The sequence below is a fragment of the Podarcis vaucheri genome (genome assembly GCF_965113315.1).
Source record: "Podarcis vaucheri genome assembly, chromosome: 14".
Taxonomy (NCBI): domain Eukaryota; kingdom Metazoa; phylum Chordata; class Lepidosauria; order Squamata; family Lacertidae; genus Podarcis; species Podarcis vaucheri.
This window is the reverse complement of record NC_138752.1, coordinates 45,390,343-45,411,658: the sequence shown is the minus strand read 5'-3', so window position 1 is coordinate 45,411,658 and position 21,316 is coordinate 45,390,343. Positions and strand designations below refer to the sequence as shown.

General features: G+C 46.3%; 1 protein-coding gene across 2 annotated transcripts; it reads right to left on the bottom strand.

The window, feature by feature from the left end:
* Positions 1 to 304: 304 nt before the first annotated feature.
* On the bottom strand, positions 305 to 19,379 carry DHRS7B (dehydrogenase/reductase 7B). Of its 2 annotated transcripts, none has more exons than XM_082199885.1 (7): positions 19,238 to 19,379; positions 10,940 to 11,112; positions 7,000 to 7,115; positions 5,729 to 5,939; positions 4,292 to 4,384; positions 2,869 to 3,021; positions 305 to 2,549 (listed from the first exon to the last, which is right to left on the bottom strand). In XM_082199885.1, exons 1-7 carry the CDS (start codon positions 19,255 to 19,257, stop codon positions 2,344 to 2,346), a joined length of 972 nt encoding a protein of 323 aa, XP_082056011.1. In that variant the 5' UTR covers positions 19,258 to 19,379; the 3' UTR covers positions 305 to 2,343. The 2 variants fall into 2 exon arrangements, with proteins under 2 accessions (XP_082056011.1, XP_082056010.1); XM_082199884.1 differs by lacking the exon at positions 19,238 to 19,379 and adding an exon at positions 13,188 to 13,365.
* Positions 19,380 to 21,316: the final 1,937 nt, after the last annotated feature.

Here is a 21,316-nt window from a genome sequence, read left to right as displayed (position 1 = left end):
AGCCCTGTAAAAAGTAGCACTTCAATGGCAAATTTAAATTTTGTAAGCACTTCTCCAGAATTTGTTTTTTATTCTGAATACTAATGCCCAAATGAAGCACGTGGTGTTTGAATGTCTCAGTACACTGTTAAAGAACAGGTCTGTTAAGTATCTCTTTCCCCCTTTTCTGTGTTTTATAACACTAAAACTTGCTTCTGTAAGCAAATGATCTTCCATAAACTGCCAGCCCCTATGACACTCACAAAAATTCAATTGGCGCATGCAGTCCCCCCCCCCCAAGTGAAATTGTAGGCAGACCACTTGCTCTTCTATAACAGGACTTTATTTCAATCATTATTGCATGCACCCTCTTTAAAATTTGTTATCTGGCAGAAAAAAATCCATGTTATGTTCTTCCCTCCCTAGCATGTAGTTCAACCTATCTTGGATCCTGCCCCTGCTACCCAGTGATGGGGAACTCAGGGATGAAGCCATTGCTAGCCACAATTAAGAGTGGACCTATTGAAATGAATGGGCTTCCTCTGAATAAGCTTGGTGACATAAGAGTGTAATGATAGTTGGGCATGAGGTACATTCTACTTGCCATTATGGATGGGGAACTTGAGGCAGAGCTGCTGCTCTTGCAGTATTTAGTCAAGTCCCCTGCTCCTTTTAACTTTTCAGTGAACTGTGGATTGTGTATAAGTCTTCATTTCCTAGTTGGAAACAAGAAGTCTTCCCTCTCTGATCACATTTTAACTGATAAATCCTAAAAGAACCCCTGGGTATTTTCACAAGGCTCTGGGAAAGAGTAAGACTATTGTGACTTCCAGTACAAGCTTTGAACTTGCGAATGGAAGCATGTCAGCATGCTCAGATCACATACAGGTATATTTTCTTAGCGTGATAGCTGCAACATGACCTTTGTGCAGTGTTTAGTGACCTTGGAATGGCATCCCACAAGGGCAAAGCCAGAACTCAGTGCTATGTTTAGCCCTTGGAATCCAGTACAGCAAGCAGAGAGCTTGCTGCTGCTTCTGTTCAGTAGGTCAGTTTGGCCAAGGGTTGAAATCCTGCAGCCTTGTGGTCACAGTATCTGTTGAGTGCGCCAAGCAGATTCCTGTAGCTGTATTTGCTTGCTGGAGACCAGGATTATAACAGGCATTCTGCAAGTAACTAATGCAGTAATTCCCTCAAATTATAAACCAGAAGGGTGAAAAAAGCACAAATATTATGTAAAGTGTTTTAGCTTCTGTTGGTACAAGCAATCACTAATGTTCATTTATTTACTCTCAAGGTTAAGAATTCTGAGAACCATCTTGTTAGTTCTACGGAGTTGTGTGATTGCTGCAAGGAATCTTTGTGTTACCTAGCTTAACAGAAGCATGGAAACTGTGTCTGTCTACGAACAATTATGCTTTCAGGAATCAGGCTTTTGAATTTGCCATTAGAGAATCAGTAAGACTGAATGGGGATGGAGGCTGGTACTACTATCAGGCAAGGATGTTCTTTGCGCACTAGATGCTACATTCAGATGAGCTGCAGAGCAAACAGTATATGTAGTTCCTCTTTCATGTCTATTTTAATAGCAGTTAGCAACTCGGATCTGCCTAAAGAAGGTAAGCTGCAGCATCATACCTCCCATATAATGGGAGGGGGGGACAACAGCTTTCTGATACTTGGATGTGCTAGTGGAGTTACCTGTAGTTCCTACCCAGGACCTACTCTGAGCTTAACAGGTGAGAATACCAAGCTAAGCTACTAGGAATAAGGGTAGCGGAGGTGGTAGCTTTTGAGCCCTGGCCAAAATGCAGTAAGTGCAGTTGGGCAATGCATGTGCAGCACAAGCTTATTTGATTTCAGCTGCCTGCATCCCTTCTCCCCACCATGGCAAAAAGAAGCAGGCTGCAACCACTTAAGGTTTCTTAAGAGAATGATACTGGAGGCAATGGTTTTCTTTCGTTCTCCCCCAATAAGTATTTTACATTCAGCTGATGAGAGCCCAGGCCAGAGGAAAGTAAACATAGTAAGCTGCCAGTAGCCTGTTGTCTTGTGGACAAGCCCAAATAAGACGAATGGGAGCTGTGGAGGTGTGCAGTTCCTGCTCATTTCAACACGCAGGAGAATTCCCATGGCCTAACTCTTTGCAGATGAAGCCCTTTGTCCCAGGGAGCCAACAAAGCTGTAAGTGGTGAAAGCAGCCATCAGTGATGTGCAAGCAGCACAAGCCTGGCTCTGACTCTTCACCGCAAGCTAGAGATGCAACTTAAACAATCCTGAAGTTCATGATTCCCACAGACCCTGGACACATCAGCTGGTAGCTTCTGGTTTTAAACCAGTGGTTTAAAATGAACTCCCAATTGGTTAAGAATCCTTGGCTTTCCTTTCTTTCCGTGCTCTAGATGCCATAAAGTGGAAGAAGAGGCTGGGACAGAGCGTTCGCGCGTACACGGCCAGAGAAGGCATGAAGCCAGCAACCAGCACTTCCTTCTTCTTCTCCCCAACAGCACTCAGAACCACCTGAGCCACCTCTGCAGCTGCCTTGCCTTCAGAAGTTGACTTGTCCATTACTGAAAAGAACAACAAATTACTACCTACCTCTAGAGATTATTTTCTGTTGGTGGATCCAGGAGGCTCAAGATTACAAATTAAGCCCATAGATCAAGAGATGTGCAGAGGTGAGACTCTGCAAACAAGTCTGTGACCATTGAACATGGGCCACTAAAGCCATTGAAGATTGTCCAACTTCGTTAAATGTGCTAGTTTTTATATTGGGCCTTTTCAGTCAATGCCAAACTTTGAGAAACCAGGTTTTCCCCTTTCCCTCCACTGGCACTCCCTGTACGCCAACAGATACATATAATTTACACAAGCAAAGCTAGTCCTCACCTCCATACTGGGATCCATCTGCCATTACGGCATTAAGTGAGAGATTTGTCTGAATGTAGCCGGGGCTCACAACTGTGATGTCGATGTCGTACTGCTCCACTTCTGCTCGTAGGCAGTCAAAGAAGGCTTGGGTGGCATGCTTAGAGGCAGCATCTAAAACCCCCCAAAGGTGACACAATTTCAGTTGACTTCCGATCTGCAGCTTCCCAGTCAAAATGCATAGCTGCCTTTTGCATGAGGCATGTAACAGCGTAAATAGCTATTAGCTACCAGAACTGAATGCAGCCTATTCCAAGGCAGTAGGCTTTTGCTGGGGCAAGCAAGAAGGGTGCTTATGTCTGATTCTGCTCTGCTTACAAGCTTTCCAATGACATCTTGCCAGTGCTGGAGCACACAGGCCCTTGGTCCAGCCCAAGATGGGTAGACTTTAATAGTATGCCAGCTGCTAAACAGCTTCTTGTTAAAGGGAAATCTGGGAGGATCTTAAAGGGATTTTAAGCATTCAAAACCAAGTTGTAAACTGGCATGGGTCTCTGCAAGCATCTTCATAATCACGTGAAATACTTAATTTCTGTTTTAGAGAGGGAAAACAGGGTGATTTGCCCAGCTCAGCTCCAATGTGGTCTTTGCTGAATCACACAGGTTTATGCCAAACAAATGAAGCAGGAGCTTTTGAGCATGGTGTCTTTTTACAGGCTACGAACAATGGCACTACCCTGTTCCTTTTCCAATTTCTTATTTTAGTATTGGAGGGTTAGATTTCAATATATGCAGAGAAGTTCCAAGTCTGTTAGGTTAGCATGAATGCTATAATCAGATTCAGCACAACTACTTAGGCAGATTTTGATGGCAAAGTTTGCATTCTTAACGTAAATGTGATGTAGGGGGAGGATTACCTGGGTAAGGGCAGTAATTATCCAGAATGAAGTTGGGCATTTTGGACTACACAACGCAAGATGTATGCTACCTTCCAGTGATGCAGAAGATACCAAAGCACCCCTCTAAAATGGGACCCTGCATTGTTGGCACCCATAGAAATTGAGTTCTTTGTGCAGTAGGACTGGCCCTGTGGAAGTCACACCCAGCTCTCTGAAGACAAGCAAAGATGAAGATAGGGAGAGCAGAAACTATTCTTCCCAATGTTTGAGGTTCACCTAAGCCAGTGTTTCTGAAACTTGGGTCACCTGCTTTTGCTGGACTACGACTCCCATCATTCCTGACCACTGGTCCTGCTAGCTAGGGATGATGGGAGTTGTAGTCCAACAAAAGCAGGAGACCCACGTTTGAAAAGCACTGGCCTGAGGCTCCCCTCCCTTGAGCTCTATATGTGCTGTATCTACTATAACATGCTGGCTGCCCTTTTCTGGTGAGCTGGTGGTTCCAGAGCAGCCAACCCCTCCCAAACCTTGTGAAGAATACTTACAAGCCGAGCGGTAAGGAATGCCAATTTTGCCTTGAACGCTGCTGATGGCGATGATGTGGCCTTTTCTCCTCTTGATCATGGAAGGCAGAATCGCTAGAGGGAGGAGGGACGGAGAGAGAATGAGAATGCAACTCCACAATCTTGCCATGAGAAATAATGTGTGCTTCGATCCTGGGAGACCAGGGTTTCTTCCTTATGCTGCTACCTAGAATCGTGTGTGTGTGTGTGTGTGTGTAACTGTCTTACGCAAATGTATTTCAACTGCCTAATTTATCCTCGTCACAATTTCTTGGGGATTCCTAGCAGACCTTGAAGTTGCAATATTTGTAGAAATGCTTCCTGAAGGGAGAGGCAAAATAATCACACTGGGGTCCAAAAGATGACCTTGCAGTTACTTCTTATCCAAGGCAGGAATTGTTCCTACCCTGATGCTGAAAAACTCTATTTGGAACAAAGTTCCACTGATTTCAGTGAAAGAAACGAGTCCTTTTTTCTTAAGAAATCTCCTTGAACATAAAATAGGATGCACACTGGAGAAGGGTCAGCTGGCACAGGTGGGTCCCATTTTTACTTGCTCAGAAGCTCAGTAAGGAAGGTGCAAACAAAATTATTGTATCCCTGTATTATATAGACAAGCCTTTCTCAACCTTTGGTCCCCAGATGCTCTCAAAACTACAACTCACATCATTCCTGTCCACTGGCCATGGTGGCTAAGTGATGAGAGTTGTAGTCCAAAAACATCTAGGGACCCAGGGCTGAGAAAGGCAGACACAGACTATAAGCAAGGAATGTAAGACTCAGTGGAGCTAGTGAGCCAACATTTCCACCAAGCAACTGCTGAGGGGCTGCATCTACATTTTTCCCACCAGTGTAGTGTGTAACAGCCAATTCCCCAGACCTCTTTCAGTTTCCTGCTGCCCTCCATGTAGAGAAATGCTACAAGGGCAGGGAGAGTTGCTTTGAAAGAGGGATCAGCAGCCAAAAGTCGACTGCCTGATGCCTGCCCACTTCACTTTTCTACAAGCTCTCCTCCAGCTCAGGAAGATATTAAAATGGCAAGCAAGGACCATTTTAGCTTGAAAGTAAGCCTATGGTTTGTGTCACCACGGTCGTTTTCAAGACTGTTACATGAAGCACGTCCCATAGGCCTTATGAAGAACTCCAGGGTGGTGCGAGAGCCAGACAAATGTAACTCCTTGTGCCCTTAGCAGCCTAGCTGTAAGCCTTCTGAATGGCACTTAAGTGGTCTACATAGAATCATAGGATTGTAGAGTTGGAAGGGATCCTGAGGGTCATCTAGTCCAACCCCCTGCAATGCAGGAAGCAAATGTATAATACTGCAGAGGTGTAACTGCTAAAGAAGTGGGGCACAGAAACCACCGCAGGAAACGTTAGGATGTGTGCAGAAAGACACAGGAGGAGGCTGTTACAGTGTACCTTTTGTCAAAGCAATTGGGCCAAAGTAATTGGTTTCCATCACTTTCCTGTCCACTTCCATTAGGGTGTCCACAATTGTGCCGCGATAGCTGATTCCAGCATTGTTAATCAGGATGTCCACATGGCCTGCACACTTCAAAATCTCCGCGGCAGCGCCAACGACTGCTTTGATGTCAGCGAGGTCAAAGACCACAGTGTGGTGTTTATGGGGCTGTTGAAAAAGAAAAGAAAAAAGCAGATAATAGTATCTGAACCTACTCAGCTGCAAGGTTCACCAGGTAGCCTTGGTGAAACCACTCTCTTAGCCTATCCTCTCTCACAGTGTGATACTGGGAAGATAAAATGGCATTATATACATGCCACAGGGATCTAGGGAAATGTTTATAAATCAATGCATGCTCTGGACATTTGGGGGCAACGCCCTCCCCAAAAAAATACTGGGGAGGGGGCAAAGGGCTTGGCACCCCTGCTACCAGAACGTTTGGAAGGAGCAACTGGCTTATATGGCTTAAAACAGGGCTGCTTCCAGGTTTCTGTTTGGGGTGGGGAGGGGATGGACCTTGGGCAAGGTGCTTTCAGGCCTAGTTAGCTTATCTCATTAACACACAATACAGAGATATCAAGGACCAGGCTTGCAGAAGACATCTGAAGGCAGCCCTGTTCAGGGAAGTTTTTAATGTGTGACATTTTAATGTATTTTTGATCTTTGTTGGAAGCCGCCCAGAGTGGCTGGGGAAACCCAGCCAGATGGGTGGGGTACAAATAATAAATTATTATTATTATTATTATTATTATTATTATTATTATTATTATTATTATTATTATTACAGAGGTTGCTGCTGCTCTTGCTGCTTGCTTGCTCAAAGAACAGACCAGGCAGCAGCAGCAGCAAGAATGGGAGGCACCAGGGATTGGCAGTGGGACACAGGCTTCAGTGAGCATTCAATGATGCTGAGGCCTGACACCGACCCTGGCTTTAAAAGGGGGTTAATTTGATCCAGCAGCACACAGAAACAAAACACATTGCAACCAACCATGCCCTGCCACCCTCTGGACTCTTGCACTGCCAGCAAAACAAAATCCCTGTGTACATGATGCGGACACAAAAGCTCTGCAAATGTACCATGTAAAAGAATGACATTTTACTGTCTTCCCCTTTCCACCTCTCTCCCTCTCCACCTCTCCTCTTCCCACAACCCCATAAACCTGTGACCTGCATGAATAGCATCACTGACCTACAGTCTCTCCTCCTCCTCCCCCCCCTTGCTTACGTTCTTTGGGTGGCCAGCAGCAGTGGAGAGCTCCTGCAGAAGGTCTTGAAGTCTCTCTCTGCTCCTACCACACAGCACCAGTTCTGACCCAGCAGCATGGAAAGCTTTGGCGCATTCTTGGCAGAGAGAGAGAGAGAGACAGGGGGAAAAAATGCCTTTACACAACTCTTGCATGACCACACTTGGAATGCTCTTTTAGGTGAATGCACTTCAGAAAGGATACTGGTAGATCTAGAATCAGTGGAGAAAATGGCCAAATGATCAGGATTAAGTTAGAGACTACTTTGGTTAGGAAAAGAAGAACTCAAGTGGGTGGCGGGGGACGGACAACATGATTGCGATTTACAAAATTATGCATGCTGTATTGTGGGGAAATGGATTAAAGCAGCCCTTCCCAATCATTGTAAAGCCCAGGCTTAGCCAATGAAGCTGACTTTGGATCAGTTATGGGTTGGACGACCTGTAGCGCAATAGCATCTGAATAGCCACAGGTCCCATAATTCTTTTCTTCATAGACACGTGTTTTGGCCTCAGCCCAATTTTATATTTAATTTCTTTATTCAAAGGTTCTGCTGGTAAATGAAAGGGGGAGGTGGTGAATAAAGCAGAACACTGAGGGAAGCATACATGGATCTATGATCACATTTTAGATTCGGCATTTCAGTGAAATAGAATTGCCGTGAGAGAGAGACTGGTTTGTCAAAGGGCACCCAGTAAAATTTATGGCCGAGCAGGGATTTGAACACTGATCTCCTCGGCAGAAGACCTTTATCCAGCATACTACACTGTATCGCTGCTACTGCAGAACATAATTCCCCTTTATGTGCATGGGGTGCGGAGCCTTCTTCGTACAACTCCCATCTTCCCTGACCACTGGATAGGCTGCCTAGAGCTGACTGAGAATTGCAGTCCAAAACATTGAGGGGAGGGACCAAGTTGGGGAAGGCTCCTTGAACCTGTTCGACCATTGAATAGCCTCAAAAACAGTCAGTGCTCCAACGCTCTTGAAACTACTTGGGCATGAGCATCACAAGACTGGTCTGGTATCCATGGCAGGCCCAGAAGGCTGCACCACGAGAATGGGCCTTTGCGGTGGCTCCCTGCTTGTGGGATGTTCTCCCCAGGGAGACTCACCTGGCACCCTCACCACATCTCTTTAAGCACCAGGAGAAAACACTCCTCTTCTCCCAGGCTAATTAAACCATCTATGGCCTTTTAAACAGTGTGTGTGTGTGTTAAGGAGGTTATTGGTTTTGTTTGTTATTAGGGTATGTTTTTTTGTGTTTTCATATTGCAAACTGCCCTGTGTTCTTCGGATGAAGGGCAGTATAGAGATTTAATAAATAACAATAATGATGATATTCTCCATTTCCTAAAAAGGAAGAGAGAAATATTGTAATGAATAAATCAGCTAGGAGAACCGTTTTGGATAAGGACCACAGGTTCATGATTGAGAACATGTTTTACATGCCGAAGGTCCCAAGGTCCATCGCCAGTGAGCTGGGTTGGGAAAGAACCCCTTCCCTGCCCTGAGACTTTATAAAACCACTCCCAACAGAGAACAGACAACACTGAAGCCAATGGTGTAAGGCAGTTTCCAAGGTTCAGTCCAACTGTGAGCCCTTTTCAGTTCTCCTTGGGATCCTGTACGAATCTGTCAAACATATTTTGGGGGGCGGGGGAGACGCAGCTCAGTGGCACGGAACTCATTTTCAACAAAGCAGAGCTCAATCCCTTTTGTTTCTAATTAAAAGTATCTCATGCAACAGCAACCCTTCGCGATGGCTGCTCCCAGACTTTGGAACTACCCTCATAGAGAAATCAGACTGGCTCCCTCCTTGTTGTCCATCTGCCAGCAGGTGAATACTTTTTTGTTCCAACGGGCTTTTGGGAACTGGTTTTAAGGAAAGGGCTGGTACTGTGATATTTTTATGGCAATAATCTGTGTGTTTCAATAAATACCCCCATGTTTTTAGCTGTTTCAGTTTTAACTGCCTCGAGTCCCTGTCGAGGAAAAGGGCAGGGGAAAAACCAAATAAACAAAATCTGGAGACATAGCCGTGGTACAGATGAACCAGTACACTATGACGCATTAAGGTAGCTCTTCCTTCCCAAGAAGACACAGCACCTTGAGGAGAAACCCACGCTTCTAAGCTTGTGGTTGGGCCAACGACCAATCGCACAGCTGCGATAAGGCAGTGAGGACATTCCGTTCCCAAAGGGCTTTCAACGCTGTTCTGCAGAGAACAGGAAAGCACCTCCACCGGGGGCCACGCGTCAGTTGCCGGTGAATTAAGTTACAGAAGGCTGCATAACTGTTTCCCTTTCCCCACCCATTTTAAGGACGTTCTCGGCTCATAGGAGAATTGACTGGAGTGGGGTGCCTGAGTTTGAATCACTGGCTGAGACCTGCCTCCAAGCTGGAAAAAAACAGGTTAGGGCAGGTGTTACCCAACTATAGGGGCAGGTTCCCCATTTTTGCGTGGGAGTGACTGAAAATGCCATGGATTGAGAAAGTCCTCCCCACCAGGGAAGGTTTGGCATTGCTAGGTACTTTTCATAGGCCCCATGACTCATAGAACCAATAGCAGGCGTGGGGAACCTTTGGATGTTGCTAAACTACCACTCCCATAATCCCTGGCAATTGGCCATGCTCGCTGAGATTGATGGAAGTTGAAGTATGTACAGAGTGACTTGGGGCAAATCAAGCTGGCAGGTGGCTGGGATTTCACCAGCACTGCACTTTGCAGGGCAGCTAGTCTTCCACTCACCAAATTAAAGCAGGGTTTCCAGATGTTTTAGGACTACAACGCCCATCATCCCTGACCACTGGTCCTGCTAGCTAGGGATGATGGGAGCTGTAGCCCAACAACAGCAGGAGACCCAAGTTTAGGAAACCTTGCATTAAAGTTTTACCCAAAAAATGGAGGGGGGGGGAGGACAGGGGATCTGAGGCCCAGCAAAGAAGACCTGGAGTTTGGAGGTCCTGATTCACCTCATGCCCTTGCCAATGCATGCCCCTGCGCTTCCAGTAAATTAACAAGGCGATGGAGATGGGGAACAAAGTAGCAGGCAATAAGTCGGAACAGACTGCTGGCTGGTCCTTAATGTTTCTGGGTTGGAGCCACCTTCCATCCCAGAAACATTAAGGACCAGCCAGAAGGGCTAAATGATGAGGTGTTTCTGTATCTTGTGGAAGTCTCTATTGTTTTACTTAAGCCATGTGTTCTTTGGGAAGCAGCTATTGTTCTGGTGTTCTGCTTGCTGTGTGTGCGTATATGTAATATAAATGATACTGGGGAGTTTGGTGCTGCCTTTGGGATTGCCACATTGCCACTAAGAAGCAAAGGTTGCCATGTTGACCCATACGAAAAATTCCCAAACACAGAAAAGGGCCACATCTGTATAAGGCCAATCAAAATGGCACAAGAGATTGAGGGAGCTTCTGAGTTTTCCAAGCCTTGGGCAGGTTAAGCAAAGTGGGGAAGGATAGAGACAAAAACAGGCTGGTGTTACAGCCCTAAAATCTGAATTGGTACATATTTAAATTGAGTGTGAGTAAACTAGCAAGTTTAACAAATTAGATGCAATGCAGGTTTTGGGTTTCATCTAGAGATGAGGACATGCACAACGGCCAAGTCCCCATTTTTTGAACATTTGTAAAATCCAGAGGTTCTGTTGTGACTTGCCTCCCACCTGCTCAACCTGTATATTTGCTAAGAGATGCTACTGAAGAATAAAATTAAAAAACCAAGACTCCTCAGGTTCCCTCCTCTTTCACAAGGAATCTGATCCTGTAAGGCTAAGCTTGACCTTCGTGGTGTGAGATGAGAGTTTAGTAACACCCTATTTCCCGAGGAAACATTTTGAGTAATGTACAAGCTGTCCTGTACAGGCTGTTCTCCTCTCCATCTCCATGCCAAATGTCTCAGAAACCTACCTTTCCCTAGTCCAGAAGTTGCTCCTGTGATCACCACCACTGCATCCTTCAGGTAGGCTCTCACACGCATTCTCTGAAGCAGCCGGAAGAGCCCAAAAACCCCCAGGCTGCCAAAAAGCAGTGGAAGAATCATCACAGAGGTGAGATCCATCACTTTTCTTCTAGGGTTCGTCCTGGAATTACAGGAAGGAAGCAGAGAACAAGAGCACATTACACAAACTGGTCGCAAACCACCTTCCACTCTCCTGTTTCCACACAGAACAGATTCAATCCAACATAGCAGCTCCCCAGCCTCCAGGGCCTGTTTCACAACATGTAAAAATCAGTATACAAGGGCTGTGCCAATTGCCTTCTGGCCTCTTTTGTATTGCGACATTGCCTTCCACCTCTCTCTCAAATCACAGGCATGAAAATGAACAGAGTATGCTTTGTATCAGGGAGTCAAGGCAATTCCCCCACTTATGCTTGATAGATTTGTGCACGACCGTGCATATGCGTGGCGCCAGGAAATTATTAAATAATTCAATTCAAACCTGCAATCACGGGAGAGAGCTGCACTTCTCGTGGAGACCCTCCCCAGAGCCCAAAGAGGACAGCAGTGAGGGCGGAGGGAGCCCTCAAGAGGCTGGAGGCTTTGTACATGCTGCTCAGCCTCCCCTCCTAACAGCTGATGTGTGGGGTTGCACAGCAAGAACAGCCGCTTTCCTGCACGACCTCTAGCTTCCTGCCAACCTCAGAGCTTCCATTCTAGTTGTGGATATCTTTGAATAGAGTATTTTTTAGTATGGGTTGAAGAGAGAGTGGCAGAGAAGGCGTATAATGGGTGTGCCCCACTTTACATGATTTCCTTTATGCACATGGGGGCCTGGAACATAACCCTTTATGCATGTGGGGGGACGCCTGTATACAAGCTTTGTACCAGGGAGTCAATATTCAAATGCAAACATGCCAACTAAGTCAGGCTTGTAAATATAACCACCTGCTTGGTTGCTTGTGGCAAGTAAGAATTATCTCTGGGCAACCAGGCAGAAAGAAAGACAGCTGGTTTCTCTCTCTCTCTCTCTCTCTCTCTCTCTCTGTGTGTGTGTGTGTGTGTGTGTGAGAGAGAGAGAGAGAGAGAGAGAGAGAGAGAGAGAGAGAGAGAGAGAGAGAGAAGTCTATCATATTCATCAGAACATCATGATCTGGAAGAACAGACACCAGACACAGAACAACCGCACTTTAAAAAACAGGACCGCAACCCACAGACCACAGGCACTGCCAAACAGAAGTAAACAGACTTTCAGGGGGGCGAGGCTAACCAGATGCCACATACAATATACATAGTGGAGTTCCAATGCTAGGGGCAATGGTGTTTCTTAAAGAAGTTTCAGAGAAAGGTGGACAGAGAAGCAAAATCACCTCTGTACCTCTTATCTTTATGAGCATTTCATATCATTTACCTGTGCGATTCATGACATTTAGACAGGACCTGCAAGAAAACATTATAATATACCCTCACCATCTAGCAGAAGTGTTTCTCTCTGCCAGCTTTGCCCCACTCCATGCTAGTGAAAGCTGTAAGGAGCTGAAGCAAGGCAGTCACGCTGAGCTGGCGAAGTGGTGTTGGAGTAACACCTAGGAGATCAGGATTCAATCCCCCACTCGGGGAGGAAGCTCACTGGGTGACCTTGGACCAGCGACCCAACTGACCTCACAGGGTTGATGTGAGGATAGAATGGGAAGCAGCAGAACTATGTGTGCCACCTCGGGCTTCTTGCAGGAAAGGCGGACTACAAATGTAAAGATGAATGAATGAATTCCACTGCCCACCCCATTTCTTTTTCAACATTTTGTGGCTATTCAGAAAGCTCAATCTCACTGAGCTGTTTTTTTTTTAATAAAAAACACACACATTTATTTGTGTTTCTGCAAATGTTTGGGTTCTCCTAGCATGCTGATACCTTCTTCCTGTTATGGCTCCGCTCCTGTGGGTACTCGCTACCAGAGTTTGCAATTAAAGGGGTTATATTACCAATACATACTAGTCGGGGGAAAATATAATCAGATGATTCTCAGTCTTACCATAGATCCATGATCTACACATGTAGGGGAATGCCAAAAAAATATGAAACAAACTCCATTGAAAGCAGAAGAGCAGCAACATACACAAAACAGGCAAGAAGGAGGGAAATAGCAAACCACCTTCTAGACAGCCGTGCCCAGGAGATAAAAGCCTCCGGATCCATAGCCAGATAAATTTCCTTACCACACTCTGGGTCTCTCGTTTCTGGAGAAAGGTTTGCCCCAAATAAGCATGGTGCCAGATTAAGGAGTTCCATTTCGCCGCTTTAGAAACTAATTTTCTACAGGGAGAGTATTCAATCAACATTATTGTAAAAAAAAGAGAAAAAAAGGGAAGCATTCTGTTTAAAGTTGTTTACAAGGACACCCTGCTTAAAAACCCACAAAGCAGTCTGGGATTGCCACTCATAAAACAAAGCTACTTCCATTTCACACTGTGTTGCACATCAGATCTCCCGGATGCCTCACCAAGTGAACAGTGTTGTGTTTTCTAAATTTTAGGATGATGTGAGGAAATGAATAAGCTGGTTAAGGACAGCAGAAACCAACAAGGAAGATAGGAGTTGGTTTATTAGTACAAGATGTCAAGCAAAGTTCCCCAGCAAAGTTCAACTATTTCAAAAGGCCACCTATTTTGAGCACATGCTGAACTCTTCCTGATGAAATCACTGGGTCTCAGTAGCACTTAATGCTGATGGAATGGTGCTCATATCTATTCTGTAGGTATGCTGTGGTCTAAACCACTGAGCCTCTTGGGCTTTCCGATCAGAAGGTTGGCGATTCGAATCCACGCAACAGGGTGCGCTCCCGTTGCTCTGTCCCAGCTGCTGCTAACCTAGCAATTCAAAAGCATGCCAGTGCAAGTAGATAAATAGGTACTGCTGTGGCGGGAAGGTAAACGGCATTTCCATGTGCTCTGGCACTTGTCACGGTGTTCCGTTGCACCAGAAATGGTCAAGTCATGCCGGCCACATGACCTGGGAAGCTGTCTGTGGACAAATGCCGGCTCCCTCGGCCTGAAAGCAAGATGAGCGCCGCAACCCCATACAGTGGTACCTCAGGTTACGGAGGCTTCAGGTTACAGACTCCGCTAACCCAGAAATGGTACCTTGCGTTAAGATCTTTGCTTCAGGATGAGAACAGAACGGCGGCAGGCCCCATTAGTTAAAGTGGTACCTCAGGTTAAGAACAGTTTCAGGTTAAGAACGGACCTCCAGAACGAATTAAGTTCTTAACCCGAGGTACCACTGTAGTAGCTTTTGACTTGACCTTTTACCTTTACATACCTACAGAATAGGTATCAGCACCTATTCCCCCCGAGGTGGGGGAACCGGATGTTGTTGGACTCTGCTTTTTTCCAGAAAAAAGGTCCTGGAATGCACTTCTCTCAGAAGACCTACCCCAGAGCCCAAAGAGGATATCTTCGGGCTCCTGGGTGCAGCGAGTCTCCTCACCAGCCAGAGGCTTGTTGAAGCTGCTTTGGTGAGGCTAGCAGAGTCTTCTGAGCCTCAGCTAAACATTTTTTAAAACTTCCCTACACAGGGCTGCCTTCAGTTATTTTAGGAAATTAGGCATTGGATGGGAGGGAGTTCCAGAGGGCAGGGGCCACTACTGAGAAGACCCTCTGCCTGGTTCCCTGTAACTTGTCACAATGAGGGAACTGCTAGAAGGCCCTTGGAGCTGGACCTCAGTGTCCAGGCTGAATGATGGGGGTGGAAATGCTCATTCAGGTATACAGGGCCAAGGCTGTTTAGAGCTTTAAAGCTCAGCACCAACACTTTGAGCTGTGCTCAGAAACATACTGGGAGCCAACGTAGATCCTTTAGGTCCAGTGTTATATGGTCCCAGCAGCTGCTCCCAGTCACTAGTCTAGCTGCCACATTCTGGATTAGTTGTAGTTTCTGAGTCACTTTCAAAGGTAGTCCCACGTAGCACATGACAGCTATGGACTTATCCTGCTAGTATCAACCAACTATGCTTTAAAACATTCTTAAAGGGAGTTTTTGCAGGTGAAATTTAAAGTGGCTTGCTACAATTAGGTTTGCAAAGCAGAGCCCTCCCTTATAGACATTAGAAACCTAAATGTAGAAACACAATTGCCTCTCTGTTCTGCTTTGCAGAGAATGAGACACTTATAACAAATACCAAGAGAGGTTCGAAGAGGATTTGATTTGAGCTCGTGTGTGAGAAGGGAGGGGAATGTCCTTAAGTAAAATGGTGCCGTTATAAAAATAAATGTAAGCAGCACAGCCTTGGGCCTTATTCTATTTGTGTAAAACACCACAAGGCCTTGCTGGGTCACCCCCCGCAGTGTGAAAATCACAGTGTGACCCCACACACCCGCACACACCAGATCCTACCTTTCTGCACAGAGCTGCCTTCTCTGAAGTGTGCCCTATATCTGTCTCAAACGTTTTGACGGAGGGTAGACAGATTTAAAAAAGGAAATGGCTGGCAGCCAAGCTTACACTTTTAGTCCAGCATTGGCACAAGTGATCAAGGACGGCCTCCAAGAACAAGGCTCAGAAACACTCCACTGGATTTGAGATGGAGGAGGTCATTTAAGTTTAGAGAAAATAATTGGAAAGATGAGCTCAGAGGCGCTTATTCCTCTCCTCCCCAGTAGCCTTGCTTTGATTTGCTATACAGTGGAACCTCGGGTTGCGAACGTGATCCATGCGGGAGGCACGTTCGCAACCCGCAGTGTTCAGTGCCGTGTCTGTGCACGCGCGGGTCATGATTCAGCACTTCTGCGCATGCGCAAAGCGTGATTTAGCGCTAATGTGCATGCACAAGCGCCGAAACCTGGAAGTAACCCTTTACTCAGCTCCAGCAACTCTCAGGTGGGCACAATTGCCATCCTAAGAGAACAAGGGAGAAGTTCATGGTGAGCTCCGACACCTCTTTTTCTAGAAAAATAGCACCTGCTTATTAAATAACAAAATAGTATTTTAAAATTCAGAGAATTACCAAACGAGCTCATCCTTATTTTTGATTCTTCAGTGTCATAGTTGTCTAATCCCTATCCTGTTAAAACAATACCTACCAACACAGCACATCCTACCAGAACCACAATACACATCAGGATTTAACTGTCTACCACAGAATCAATAGATTTGTGCAGAAAATCACACTAGAATCTACAGAATTTCCAACAAACATACAGAGGATCAAGCAAGAAATAATTAAAAGAAGGGCTTCTAGAGAAGTTAATCCTAATGTACTTAGTAGAACTTGCTTCCAAGTAAACATGATTAACATCAGGCTGCCAAAAACTGCTACGATATAACTTTTCTTTCTAATGGCAGTTCCAAGTCCTCCTACTCAAAACCACATCACCGACACAGAAGACGGAGGTATCAGCCAACTCAAGTCAACCTCAAGGTTTGCAAATGTTGTGGGTTAAACCACAGAGCCTAGGGCTTGCCAATCAGAAGGTCAGCGGTTTGAATCCCTGTGACGGGGTGAGCTCCTGTTGCTCAGTACCTCCTCCTGCCAACCTAGCACTTCGAAAGCACGTTAAAGTGCAAGTAGATAAATAGGTACCACTCCGGCGGGAAGGTAAACGGTGTTTCCATGTGTTGCTCTGGTTCGCCAGAAGCGGCTTAGTCATGCTGGACACATGACCCAGAAACTGTCTGTGGACAAACGCCGGCTCCCTCAGCCAGTAAAGCACCGCAACCCCAGAGTCGGCCACGACTGGACCTAATGGTCAGGGGTCCCTTTATATTTACCTAAAGAACCTTTAGGGGGAACTGTCAAAGAGGCAACACCAAAAAGCAGCCCCCTAAGAACACAATGGCACAGAATGCTGAGTGGAAGGAAAAACCCTGAAAATCAGGTGGGAGGGGAAATGGAGTGGCTGGAAAAAGAAGGCAACACATATATGTAAAGGATAGGAGGAGTCCTTCCCACCTGACATTGATTAAAACATCCCCAGGGACAGAAGTGAGTGCTGACAATGGGGGGATCGGGATCAAAGATATTAATGTATTGAGTACTGGGAACAAGTTTACACACCTCAATTCCCCAAAGAGAGAAAACACCCAATAAGGGCAATGAAAATTAAGCTTGCTGAATGGGCACATATCACAGAATGTTGTGTGTGTGTGTGTTGTGTGGGGAAAACCAGCAGCGAATGGAATTGAACAGCTGGAACCCTGAACAGAAGCGTTCCACATGGCTGCATTTTGTCGCAGAGTCCCACTCATCAATAACTATGTTTAAAATGAGAATTGTTATAACAACTAACCTTACATTTTCCTGGGAGTACGCCCCACTGGATTGACTTCCACAAAATGTATAGGATTGCACTGCCAAGGTTACCAAAAAAAGCTTGAAAACATACAGGCAGCCCCAAGTTGTAGTTCAAACCACACGGGCAAGATTGTAAAGCTGCAAAGAGTTCAGAAACACTTTGGCACACTTGCTTGTGGGTCTTTCTTCCCACTTCTCCTTAAATGTTATTTTTATTTATTGCATTTCTACGCATTCTGCATTCGAGGATCAGGAGGCGGTTTACGGCATAGAAACACAGAAATACAGCAACAAACAAAAAACCAGCACCACCCAGTTCAAAAGGCCATCAGTTATCTGATTAGCCAAAGGCCTGAGAGATTACTGGCATAGCTCAGTCACTAGAGCATGAGACTGTTAATCTCAGGAGCTGAAGGTCTGAATTCCCAAGTTGGGCAAAGATTTCCTGCATTGCAGGGCGTTGGGCTAGGTGACCCCCGTGGTCCCTTCCAACTCTACAGTTCTATAGGGGCACAACGTGTCCCCCCAACATTCCAAGTCCCCTACCACCACCTTTTCCATATTCTGCGCAACTCCATGATGCCTTGTGGAAAGGGCTAACAACCCTCCAGCGCCCTAGGTGGGTGGCCACTCTCACCGCTGTTTCGACATACAACTAGGCAGTGTATAAGGTAACCAAGCATAGGCAAACTCAGCCCTCCAGATGTTTTTGGAACTACAATTCCCATCACTCCTGTCCACTTTTCCTGTTAGCTAGGGATGATGGGAGTTGTAGTCCCAAAACATGTGGAGGGCCAAGTTTGCCTATACCTGAGCTAAACAAGCTATAGCTTAGGTCCCCATTCTCTTGGGGGGCCCCCAAATTTTTCACTATTAATATTTGTTGTTGTTTAGTCATTTAGTCATGTCCGACTCTTCGTGACCCCATGGACCAGAGCATGCCAGGCACTCCTGTCTTCCACTGCCTCCTGCAGTTTGGTCACACTCATGTTCCGCTATTAATATACTTCTTCTTAATTATATTTCAGTTCAACAATTACTTTGATAAAATACATATTTTGTGATGTGCAATTGGCTTTAGATACCTATTAGGTCCATAAATTACCATATAGCATATATTCAACACACACAAAAATCTGTTGTTGACAAAGGACAGCTGGTCATATAAAGGGCCCCAATACCTTCAGTAGCTTAGGGGCTCATCAAACCTAAATCCGGCCCTGTGACTAGGGGCAGTGGCGTAGCGTGGGGGGTGCCAGGGGTGCCGGCCGCACCGGGCGCAACATTTGGGGGGGCGCGTTTGGCAGGCCCTCCTCGAGGAAGCAGGAACCCCACTGTCCTCGGACCTCCTCCGAACGCTAGCGGTGGGGCGGAGAGACCACCTCCCGCCGCCAGGGTTCGGAAGGATGCTCCGAAGCCTGGCAGTGGGTCGGAGAGACCTTCTCCCTGCACCAGCCTTCGGAAGGCTGTCCTGAAGACTTGTGGTGGGAGCAGTGGCGTAGCGTGGGGGGTGCAGGGGGGCCTGCTGCACCTGGCGCAACATCTGGGGGCGCGCGGAAGAGACTCGAGTGCTAAAATCCACGGGTTAGGGGGCGCAAATTACTTGCCTTGCCCCGGGTGCTGAGAACCCACGCTACGCCACTGGCCAGGGGAGCCTCAGTGGCCCCTTATCCCTTGCTCTGTTTATCCCACCCTTCGTCCACAAAGCAGCATGCAGGCTCCTTTCCTTCCCCGCCCCTTCCCTCCTCTCCCAACAACCCTGCGAGGTAGGCCGGTCTGAGAGGCAGTGGCGGTTTGCTGCAGGCATGTTTGGGACTTTGAACCCGGACGCCCTGGGACCTCGACATGACACCCCCACCCGGCGGGACCGACCCCCCCACCCCAACCACCCTCCCGTATTGACCGAACGGGGCCCAGTAAGCGAACCCCGCCCCGCCCCGCCCCGCGCGCGCCTCGCTTCCACCTTCAGCTTACTACCTGGCAACCCCAGTCACCATAACGACGCACCCGGAAGCAGCTCCGCCAACCTTTGCTCCGCCCGCCCAATCAAAACGCAGCTTCCCTTCAGGCGGAAGGCGGGGACTGGCAAGGGAAAGCGGCCAATAGGAAGCGAGCGCGCGGAGGGACAAGGTCAATAAATTATAATATACAAAAAAAAAAAGAGAAGACAAACGGGAAAAGCCAGGGAAGGTCCCCCCGTGTTTAGCTTCCCTCCCGGAAACAGAGGCTCCGCGCATAGAGTTCTGCCTCGAAGACAGGGGAAAGAAGGGAGGTTTTTTTGCGGGGGACAGCTGAGCTTGTTAGGCGCAAATTGGCATCACTCCTTAGATGGGGTAGATCCCCACTGAGTGGTTTTTCATGGCCACCCAATAGCGCTCCGTAGGATCCAGACTTTAATTAGTACAGTATAGTACATACTGTAATCCTTTTGTGTGTCTGTGTGTGCAGATGCAGTTGCTTTTTTTAAAAAAAAACACACACAACCTAAATCAATAATAAAATTCAAGTAACTGGAGGCAGCCAATATGCCCCCACCGAATTTTATCCTCACAACAACCCTGTGAGGTAGGTTAGGCAGAGAGATTGTGACTGGACCAAGGTCACCCAGCAAATTTCATGGCTGAGTGAGGATTTGAACCGAGCATCTCCCAAGCTCCTAGTCCAGCACTCCAACCACTGCACTCCACTGGCTCTGTGTGTGGGGCGTGTGTGTGGTTTGATCAGTTTTGTCTAGGGTTGTTGCGTAGTTGAATGATGATGATGGTTGTATTTTGTGTTTTCGTAATATTAATCACGTTTTTATGATGTAATCCGGTCACATTTTGATGCCTCTTGCTATATTCTGACATTTTGTATAATACGATCTTAAACTACATTCCATTCAAAGACCTTACAGTACAGTGGTACCTTGGGTTACAGACGCTTCTGGTTACAGACACTTCAGACTCTGCTAACCCAGAAATAGTACCTGGGGTTAAGAACTTTGCTTCCGGATGAGAACAGAAATCGTGTGGTGGCAGCAGGAGGCCCCATTAGCTAAAGTGGTACCTCAGGTTAAGAACAGTTTCAGGTTAAGAACAGACCTCCAGAACGAATTAAGTTCTTAACTTGAGGTACCACTCTACTTACAGCAGTCTTCTGCGAATGACACAAATGTTGCAGTTTTCTTTGTTGTTGTTTGCATCCCTCTGTCTCGAGAGGCAATGGAGGGTGCCTTTGGGGGTGAAGTCAAACTGCTGCATTAGCAGCACTGAAGTGACTTCCCCAGGGTGCAAGCCTGGGCAGTGTGTGTGTGGGTCCTGGGCTGCCCAGAAGAGAAGACCCCACTCCCAGCCTCACTGATGTGGTCCAAAGGAAAGCAATTTGCTTGGCACCCACTTGGCTGCAGAAGTTTCTGGAACAAGGCATACAAGGCTCCATCCAATTGTCTTAGGGACTCTGCTCCAGATTTGTGTAGGATTTACTCCTGCAATTTTCTACTAATTGACTAATTAGTTTGTTACTATAGTTAGTATATTTTTTGTGATTTTATATTGTAAACCACCCTGTGGTCCTCAGATGAAAAGTGGCATAGAAATTAAATTGATAATAATAACTATTATTATATAATTTTTATTTTTGTTTTTTAGAGATACTTAATCAAGTGGTTTAAAATGCGGAATTCCTAAGACGATTGTTAGTAGTAAAGTTTGGTTCCAAATGTGGAATTTGTATTGTATACCTTATATTGATTCCTTTTTGTTTGTAAATGGTAGGGATTTCTGTTTAAATATGCAGTGGGGTGTAAATGAACAAAAATAAATAAAATAAACAAGCCATGTTCCCTGACTTTCCCCCAAATTTTATAAATATCATGACCCTTTGCAACCTTCTAAGGACAACAACTCAAGCAGGGAGTATTACAGAATCATAGCATTGGAAGGGACCACAATGCAGCAATCTTTTGCCCAACGTGGGGCTCAAACCCATGACCATCAGATTAAGAGTCTCATGCTCTACTGACTGAGCTATCCCAGCTTCTAGGCATTATAAAAGGTAAGGGGCCCATGACCCAGT